Below are 9,124 nucleotides of genomic sequence, written 5' to 3' on the forward strand. Positions count from 1 at the left end.
GCCGATGGCGACTCCGTTGCAGTGTGGGGAGGAGGGACTGAGGACTTTGGGGGCCCAGACCCTGAGTGGGACCCTCTGGCTGGAGCATCCCCAAGGGGGTCCCGAGCCCCAGCCAGGCTGGAGGTGGATGGAGGCCAGGCTGATGTCTCTGCTTCGTCCTCGGCGACTGCCTGGCAGGCCTGGGGCACAGATCGGGGTCAGAAGAGGGGAGAGCTCACCTCTCTGGGGCCCTCCAGGAAATGACCCCTGGGGGGGGCGGGGGCGGGGGGCGCTCTTGAGGGATCTGCCAGGCAGTGGACAAAGGGGACTGGGGTTTCCAGAGCCAAGTGCCTTCTGAGCCCAGCTGGTGGGCCGGGCTATAAAGCCTGGCCTCCTGGGGCTCCGACCGAGCCCGAGGGCAGACATGGCGGCCAAGCGCGTCCTCCTGGGCCGCGTCCTGGTGCTGCTCTGGGTGTCCGTGGCTTGGGCCGAGGTCCTGGTGCAGCCCGATTTTGATGCCGAGAAGGTAACAGAGGCCGCTGCACTGTGCCACAGGTGGGGTGGGGGCTGAGCCCACGGCAACGCTCCACCACGGGGTGACGGCTGCCGCTGCTGGCCACGGGCGCCTGCTCTGTGCCTTGGGCCCGCAAACCTGGGGGTCGTCTCTCCCTTTCATCCTGAAACGACCCCGTGGGGATAATTACTGAGCCATTTCTCAGCCGGGGGAAGTGAGGCCACGCGACCCGCCCAGGTAGGTGGCAGAACAGGGGCTCGGACCAAGAGACAGGTGCTCAGAGACCCCCGGCCGCGTGGTTCCCGACAAGCCCGTGTGGCCACGTGGCTTTGGGGCCCTGGGGCCCAGGGCAAGGGGGTCCGGCCTGGCGGCCACCGAGCTTCCTTACAGTTCTCAGGCCGCTGGTACGTGGTGTCCATGGTCTCCGACTGCAAGGTCTTCCTGGGCAAGAAGGGCCATCTGCTGATGTCCTCCAGGGTCGTCAAGGCCACGGCAGGCGGCAACCTCAGCGTCCACATGGAGTTCCCCCGGTGAGTGCGGTGGGCCGGGGTGGGGGTGGGGTGGGGGCGAGCCGGGCCGGCGGCCGGGAGTGAACACCGGGCCTGCACCCCCAGGGCTGACGGCTGCAACCAGGCGGACGCCGAGTACCTGAGGGTGGGCTCCCAGGGCCACTTCAGAGTCCCAGGTGGGTCCTGCCCCGCCCGCCTTCAGGGGCCCCTGACGCGGCTTCTCCGTGGGGTGACCCGGACCCCCCCCCCCCCCGGGGGGCCATCTCCTGACCGCGCCCTCGCCCTCCGCCCTCCGCCCTCCGCCCCTCCCTGGGGCCCAGACGCGGAGGCCGATGGGGGTGGGGGTCAGCGCCCGGGCCCCGAGCACTTGGCCACGGCTGGCCGGCTTACCTCCTCTGCAGCCTTGGGCTACCTGGATGTGCGCGTCGTGGACACCGACTACAGCTCCTTCGCCGTGGTCTACATCTACAAGGAGCTGGAGGGGGCACTCAGCACCATGGTGCAGCTGTATAGTGAGGCCCCCCCCCCCCGCCTCTCCTCCCCACCCAGGCCCCGCCTTCCCATCCCCCCCCGGCCCTGCCCCTTCGGGACCGGCCTCCCCTCAGCCATCTCCCCCAAGTCCAAGCCGAGGAGGACCGGGGGTGGGGTGGTGGGCCCCCACAGCTCTTCGGATGGGTCGAGGTTGGCTCGAGGGGCCTCTGGGGCCCAGGCACCCGGGCGGAAGCTCGGGTACCTCTCTGGCCCCCTGTGGGTGGGGACCCCCCTCCCCCTCCCCCTCCCCCTCCCCTGCCCGGCCCCACTGCCCGAGAGCTAAGCGGGGGCTGAGATCCTGTTTCGCTTTAATTTCTGAGGGCCTTGGCAGAGCGGGCCAGGGGCTCCCCAAGGTGCAGAGGTTGGGGTGAGGGCCGGAGGCTGGTTTCGGGAGCCCGAGGCATGTGGGGCCCAGGGGGATGTGGCCCTGGGAAACAGCCAGGCCATCCCAGTCTCCCAGACGCTCTTGTGCGAATTAGGAAAGGACACCCCTCTGGGTGGCTTCCAGTCCCCACTGGGGTCTCAGCCAGGCAGGCACTTTTGTGCAGTGCACAACCTGCGCAATCTTGGGTGGCGAACCTGCTCCCAACTCTCAAGGAAGGGACCTCTGTCTCCCCTGCCCCCCACCTCCGTGAGCCACAGAGCTCACAGCGGCCCTGCTCTGCCCCAGGCCGGACCCAGGAAGCAAGTCCCCAAGCCGTGAAGGCCTTCCGGGACTTCTACCCCACGGTGGGGCTCCCCGATGACATGGTGGTCATGCTGCCCAAGTCAGGTACACGGGCCAGGGTCTACGCAGTCCCCAGCCCCCAGCGCCCTTCCCCGCTAGGTTGGCAGGCCCTCGCCCTCCTGCCCGCAGCCCCTCCTTCCCCACAACACACACTGCAGAAGAGGTTTCAGGCAGCTGGGAAGGGAGAGTCTTTCAGAGGGTGGGGCTGTTTGGGGGCCCGGGGCCCCCAGGGGTTAGGGGCCGCAGGAGGCCATGGGCAGTCCCGGCCGGCCCAGCCTCACCGCTGTCTTCCTTCCGACAGACACATGCTCCTCTGGGGACAAAGAGGCTCCCTGACTCCTCGGGAGACCCACCGTGGCCCTTCCCAGGTAGGAGGGAGATGGGGTACGTCCTCTGTCCTGTTGTCCGGCACCTGTCCGGGCAGCTCCTGGCCACCCCTCTGTCTGCCTGTCACCCTGCCTCCTGCTCTGCACGTGCGGGCCCCACCCCCCACTCCCCCCTGCCCCCTGTTCGGCCTGGCCGTCCACTCTTGTGGTTCAGGCCTCAGCTCACACGTTACCTCCTCCAGGAAGCTTCCTCTGACTTCCTACGGCTGCCATAACAAATCACCACACACTGGTGGCTTCAAAGGACAGAAATGTATCCCCTCCGCCGTTCTGAGGCCGCAGGTCCAAAGTCAAGGAGGCGGCAGGCCTGGCCCCTTCTGGAGGCTCCAGGGGAGAACCTGGCCTCTCCCGGCGTCTGGTGGTGCCGGAGGTCCTTGGCGTCCCTTGGCTTGTAGACCCGTCCCTGCCACCTCTGCCTCGGCTGTCACATGGCCGCCCTCCCTCTCTGTGTCTGTGTTCAAATTTCCCTCTTCTTACGAGGACACCCGTCACGGGATGCGGGGCCCGCCCTCAACCCAGGACGGTCTCGTCTCGGTCCTTAACCGATCACATCTGCAAAGACCCAGACTCCAAGTAAGGTCCCGTTCTGAGGTCCTGGGTGGACGTGAATCTGGGGGGACGCTGTCCGGTGTGCTGTGTGTCCCCACAGTGTGTGGCTCCCTCCCTGGGGTGCTGGGCCTGGGATCTCAGTCTCTCCGGGAGAGTCTCATGAGGTGGGCGCTGCCCGCCATCTTCTCGTTCACTGCCGTCACGGAGCCCTTGGGACACGGACGCGGGTGGACTCTTGGGGACACCCTCCCCCAAAGGGGTCACCAGGAACCCGTGCCGCCCCTTACCAAGTTCGTAGTGCAAAACTTGGGAACCTACGTTAGACGATAGATGACAGGTGAGACGTGACAGTCCTGCAGCGTGGGAGGCCACCCTGCGGCCGCCCTGGCAGGGGAGGGTGGTGGGGGGTGCTTCTTCCTCAGCCTGCGTGCCCGTCGTCCCGCTCTCCCTGGCCGTCCTGGCTATGCACCCAGGGGGGCGTTCGGGCTGTTTCACCTCCCCGTGGTTCTGCAGTACGCCTGCCCAGCCTCCCGGCTTTGCCCCTACCATGGGTGCAGCTGTTTCAGGCGGGAGGAGAGGAGGGAGGGAATTGTGCCAAATCACGCACCTTCTGGAAGGCTCTGCCTTTGGAGCGTGGGAGCCCCATCTTCCTGCTGCGTGCCATACCCTGACTTTCAAGGTAAAGTGCCCCAAGTGGGCCACTCCGGTGCTGAGTATGGGGTGTCGTCGCGGCTTAGTGGCCGTTCTGGGGCTTTCTTGCCACGCCAGCCCCTTATCTCCTGACAGCGAGCAAGTGAGGCTCCGGGAGTGTGGCAGGTGCCCAGGCCACGGCAAGGTGCTGGACTCGGCCTGGGGCCTCCGGGGCAGCAGCGGTGGCATTGGCTTGCCCTGGCCGGGCAGGCGACGTGTGACGGGGGCCGCGAGAGGGGCCCGAGTGTTTGCTGAGTGACTGGGTGCACGCGGTGACGGTGCCTTTCCTGTCCCTGCAGGGTGAGCTGGGGCAGCCGGCCTTGTCGTCCTGAGCTGTCTGGACCCACCCCCCAGGCCCCCCTGCCTTTGGGTGGCTGCCTCCTGGCCATCTCTGGGCCTCCCTCTTCTGCTCAATAAACGTATTCTGCAGTCTAGTGGGTCCTCACCTCTTTGCAGAGGCCCCTGGGGAGGGCGCAGTGAGTCCCGTCTTGACCCAGAACTCCTGGGGAAACTGAGGCAGGGAGGCGGGCGTGCAGGAGCCACTGGCCACTGGGCACCTCCTGGCTTGAGGGGACAGGAGGCTCCAGCCCGTCTGGCACCTGTGAGGGGCTGCACCGTAGGCGGTCAGCGTCTAACGCCACTGGCCTGGCCCCCGCGCGTTCACGGCGCCTGTAGCCGGGGCTCCGCGGTGCACGCACACCCCCGGAGGCACAGCGCCCTCCTGCCGCTGGGGTGACCTTGACCTTGGGCGTGTCATACAAACCTCAGTAAGGCCTGGAGACGGGTCACGGTCATGGCTGGTGCCCTCGGGGCCCTCGCCGCTGGCCCGGCCCAGATGCTCCACAGTGGATCCCCGGACACACGGTGAGCTTGTTTCGCTCCTTGTTTGGGAAACTGAGGCACAGAGAGCTCGGTGACTTACCTGGCAAGGAGCCAGGCTGAGGTTCGGGCCCCGGGGTCGGGCTCCAGGGCCTGGGCTCCACGCTGAGCCTCCACGAGACGTAGGGGGCAGGAGAGGCCTCCCTGGGGCCCTGGCCGCTGCCGTCCCCCCGCCCTAGAGCTGCATCCAGTGAACACACTTCAAAGGGGCGGGGGCGGGGGCGGGGCAGGAAGGTAGTGGCGGTCCTGCTTCGTGGCTCACGGGCTGGAGCTGGAGGCCATCAGCCACATCAGATGAGGGACAATCCACAGACGGTGTCCCCCGCGCTTCCTGTCCCCCCTCTCCTGCCTGGCCGAGCGCGTCCTGGGGGGGCCTCTCCTGTCAGTCTGGGCCGGGAGCAGCCCGGGGCTCGGATCGGCCGGTCCTCAGCCTCCTCGGGGCCCCGCCGCCCCCGCTGTGTCGATGCCCCCCACCCCCCTCCCGGTCTCAGGCGCGCCGGCCAGCCCTGGGCCGCCCCGTCCTAGCTTGACCTTTCCACACCTGCCTGACCCTAAACTGACAGCCTCTGTGGGAGGGCAGTGTCCGGGGCCCGAGGTGGCCGGTCCCCCCGGTGGGTGGGACCTCCCCTTCGGCTGACCAAGCCTGGGGCCATCCCAGGGTGGGCTTTTCCGGCCCCGAAGCTGGGAAGGATCCCTCCTACCGGTCAAGAACCAGGATGCAGCCTCAGACCCCTCCTGGCCACGTGGCACTGTCCCTCTGCTTTGTCGCCAGTACACGTGGGGAAACCGAGGCAGCGCACCTTGCCCCGAGTCACACAGCTGGTGGGGCCGGGGCTGCTGTTCACGAAACCATCAACTGGGATAAACTGAAGTTGGGGGGGTCCAGATGGGGAGGAGGTGGGGCTGGGTCCCACCACCCTGGCTCGTGTCCCTGGTCAGCGTCAGCAAGACAGGGCCGCTCTCGGGCCGGCCTTCTGGGCTCCGGGTCTTACCTGGCTGTGCACCGAGGCCTGAGTGAGTCCGGTGGGGGACGGGCGCGGGGTCTGGCCTGGTTCCTGTCACGGTGGCAGAGGACACAGGCCATAGGAAGGTGTCTGCAGAGGTCCCCGAGCCTCGGCCCTCCCCCACCGAATCTCCCATGAGTCCTCCCCCTCACCGGGGCTCTGTGCCTCCTCCCTGGAGACCTCCGCGGGGAGAGGGACCCCTCATTCATTTCCCCACCTGGAGGGCAGGGCCCCCATCGGCTCGGTGCTGCGCCGGCCGGATGTACCCGGCCGTCAGGACGTTTCCTCACTGTCCCAAGGCTGATCTGAAAGAGCCAGAAAGAGAAAGCTGTTCTGAGCCCGTGGGGCCTGGGCCCGGCATGCCCCTCGGGCCTGGGGCTGTGGTCCCGAGCCGCCCCATGGGGGTGGGGGGCCTCCTCCCTCCTCCTCTCGGGGACCCCAGGCGGGCCCACCGTGGGGCCGTGGGTGTCACCGGGCCTGGACCGCGCTCCAGGTGCGTGGTGTCCCGGGAGCTTGCGCAACACCCTCCCGATATAAACCCAGGTGCTGGGGCAGCAGAGGCTCCGTGAGCGGCGATGGACGCGGGGCTGCTGAGTGTCATCCTGGGCACTGTCCTAGTGCGGGTGGAGACGGCCACGCAGGACCTCAGTCTACACGAGGTGGCTCTTCTGTCTTACGTGGACAGGTCGGGCAGGGAGGGGCCTGCGTGTCCGCTCCGCCGGCCCCGCCTCCGTCCCTCCAGCCCCCAGCCGGTGCCGCAGCAGCCACCCCGGGGGCCCCGGGGCCCACCCAGGTTGCTGAGGGCACGAGCCTCTCCTGGAGACGGGGTGTGACAGCAAGGGCCCAGGGACCGGCAGGGCCAGAGCCCTCCCTGAGCGTTTCCTGTGGGCAGGCCGGCTGGCCCTGCGGGGTCTCCAGGGACCGGGGCTCGGCGTGGTCACCTCCTGCTCCCGGATCGGTGGGGTCGCCCCCACCCTCCATGGCGCCACACCCCGTGGCGCCCGGAAGAGGCTTTCCCAGCGCGGGGCCTTTGGTTCCCGTCTAGATGCTTCTTCGCCAGTCTGTGTTGGCTGCTGAGTCAGGAGCACACCAGAAGGCACAGAGAGGACAGACGTTGGGGACACGAATTCTTTTCTCTTGCAAAACAGTTTCTGAGTTTCAGATGGAAGTCCTGGGCTCCGGGCGGGTGTCTGAAGGCAGAAGTCCCCTCCCCCAGCTGTGCCCTTCCTGCGGGGGGCGGTTGCTGGCTGCCCCCTCCTGTCTTTCGGGCTCCAGCCACCGCTGCCCCTGGCGTCCTGGCCCCAAGGACAGGGCATCGCCGTCTGATGGGCCGGAGGGGCTTGTCAGGAGGGTGGTGACCGTCGCTTTGCCACAAGGGCTTGTTGACCTTTCAGACCTGCCCAGGTGGTGTGGGCCTGCTCCCTGACCCTGACCCTGACCCTGACCCTTCCCCGGGTGGTGTGGGCTCTGCTCCCTTGGACGGGGCTCTGGCTTCTCTGTCTAGATTGTAGGATTTTGGCGAGAAGCTGGTGTGGCCTCCAGCCAAAACCTGGCGCTAAAGACCCCAAAGAGGCTGGAGGCCTTGTTCCTGACCTTGAGTGGAGATGAGCTGACGGGGAAGGCTGCGTACGATAGGTGAGGGGCCCCAGGCGGGTTCCCGGGAGCTCCGGCAGGAACAGGCACGTGAGGCCAGCCCCAGGCTGCACCGGCTGTAGCTGCAGGAGCTGGACGGTGTCCCTTTGGTGGACCGGTCCCCGCTGTGTCCAAAACACCAGACCTTGACCCGCTTCCCCAGCCCCGCACCCCCAGGCTCCCACAGCTGCCACAAGTCAATCTGCTCCTAGATCTGAAGATAAGCGTAGAGTTTTGAAAAAACCCCATTAACTGAAAAGAGAGAAAACAGTGCTAGGGCTCCTGGGGGTCACAGACCCAGGGGGGCAGAGGCTGGCAGGGCCCCGGCTCTGCCCCTCCACCACCCTCAGCCTGCCCCAGGCTCTCCTGGGTATGGATCTGCTGCTGGAGCCCTTTCTGAAGACGCGTTCCCCTCTCCGCACCCCTGTGATGGGCCCGGCAGAAAGAACGCAGGCTGGCCTTTCCCTAACGGGCCCTTTGCTCCCTTCCAGCTCAGGAAGTTGTGAGACAGAAAACATAGTGGGCTCAGAAATAGATGTTTTGGGGAGATCCTGCTTTTCCTGGTAAGAACCGCTGCCCTGTTGTCAGTTACCACCCCCTGGCCCTGCACGCCAGCTCTCCTCGGCCTTGCCGTTTCCTGCGCTGTTCCTCATGCTGTTCCCTGCGCTCCTCCTCATGCCCCAGACTCTCCCATTCTCTCAGCACAAACTGGGCCATCGTTCAAGGGCTGGGTCCCCCCGGCCCCCTGCCTGGTATTGCTGGAGGGTCTGGTGCTGGGCGGGGACAGGATGGAGTCAGACCCTGCCCAACCCGGTGCACGCGGGCTCTCCTCCCCCCGCCCCCCAGGCCACAGGGAGACCCACGGACAGACACGGACTACGAGCAGGACGCCATTCGGAGGGTGTCCCTGCACTGGCAGGGCCAGGATTTCCACGTGCTCAAATACTTTAGTAAGCGCACCCCGCGGTGGGGGCTGGCCTCGCTCCCGCGTCCCGGGGAAGGCCCAGCCCAGCCCCCTGGTGTCCCCACAGCTCGGAGCCTCGAGGACGAGTACGGACCAGGCTTCTGGAGGTTCCGGGAGTTGACAGCTGATGTAGGGCTGTACCTGGTGGCCCGGCACGGTGAGCCCCAGGCCTTCCGGGCGGGGGTTGGGCTGGGGACCCCGAGGGTGGGGTCCGGGCGCCAGTCCCACAGCACCTCACGCTCCCCTGTCCCGCAGGGAGGTGTGCCAAGCTCCTGAAGGAGGTGAGCCTCGCCCCCCGCTGCGCCGAGCCCCCAGGCCGAGTCTCCCGGCCCGACAGGGGCCCTGGGTCACTCTGATCCACGCTGCCAGATGGGGACCTTGGAGGCTGGGGGACTGACGACAGGGCTGGGAGAGGGAAGGGGAGAGGCGGAGCCCGTACGTCCCACCCGGGTGGGGACACAGACCCCGTGTCTCAGGTTCCCACCGTGCTGGCCCATCCCCTGCCTGAGCCCCGAGAGGTGGGGGCTATCACCCTGCTTTGCAGGTAGAGAAACTGAGGCCCAGGGAGGCTGCTCACAGTCATGCAGCTAAGACACGGGCTCCCACCTGTGGCCCCAACCACTGCCCTGAGGCCCTGCCCTTCTGTGTCTCAGGAGCTGATCTAGAGGATCCCCTGACCCCAGGCCAGCATGGTCCGAGCCCCCGCCCGCCTGGCCTGCCTTGGCCCCAGGGGGTGGCTCGCACCTGCTCTGAATAAACC

At 67.3% G+C, this 9,124-nt stretch overlaps 2 protein-coding genes across 2 annotated transcripts; both read left to right on the forward strand.

Annotated features, from left to right (window-relative positions):
* The first annotated feature begins 403 nt into the window (after positions 1–403).
* Positions 404–2,596, forward strand: LCN15 (lipocalin 15). Its single transcript, XM_047093764.1, has 6 exons — positions 404–505; positions 884–1,023; positions 1,108–1,178; positions 1,404–1,514; positions 2,204–2,305; positions 2,562–2,596. Exons 1-6 carry the CDS (start codon positions 404–406, stop codon positions 2,594–2,596), a joined length of 561 nt encoding a protein of 186 aa, XP_046949720.1.
* A 3,747-nt stretch (positions 2,597–6,343) lies between these two features.
* On the forward strand, positions 6,344–8,720 carry LCN8 (lipocalin 8). Its single transcript, XM_047093705.1, is given in 8 exon segments — positions 6,344–6,453; positions 7,163–7,226; positions 7,273–7,403; positions 7,892–7,957; positions 8,242–8,261; positions 8,264–8,350; positions 8,432–8,521; positions 8,620–8,720. Coding segments are annotated over 8 exon segments (669 nt in total).
* Positions 8,721–9,124: the final 404 nt, after the last annotated feature.

Source organism: Lynx rufus, unplaced genomic scaffold (assembly GCF_022079265.1).
Source record: "Lynx rufus isolate CCGP_SWC_20201006 ecotype Redwood Valley unplaced genomic scaffold, mLynRuf1.p SCAF_36, whole genome shotgun sequence".
In the NCBI taxonomy this organism is placed as follows: domain Eukaryota; kingdom Metazoa; phylum Chordata; class Mammalia; order Carnivora; family Felidae; genus Lynx; species Lynx rufus.

Coding starts and splice junctions, on each gene's coding strand:
- LCN15 (XM_047093764.1), top strand. CDS start 404: ATGGCGGCCAAGCGCGTCCTCCTGGGCCGCGTCCTGGTGCTGCTCTGG. Junction 506..883: donor CCGATTTTGATGCCGAGAAG/GTAACAGAGGCC, acceptor GCTTCCTTACAG/TTCTCAGGCCGCTGGTACGT. Junction 2,306..2,561: donor GGTCATGCTGCCCAAGTCAG/GTACACGGGCCA, acceptor TCCTTCCGACAG/ACACATGCTCCTCTGGGGAC.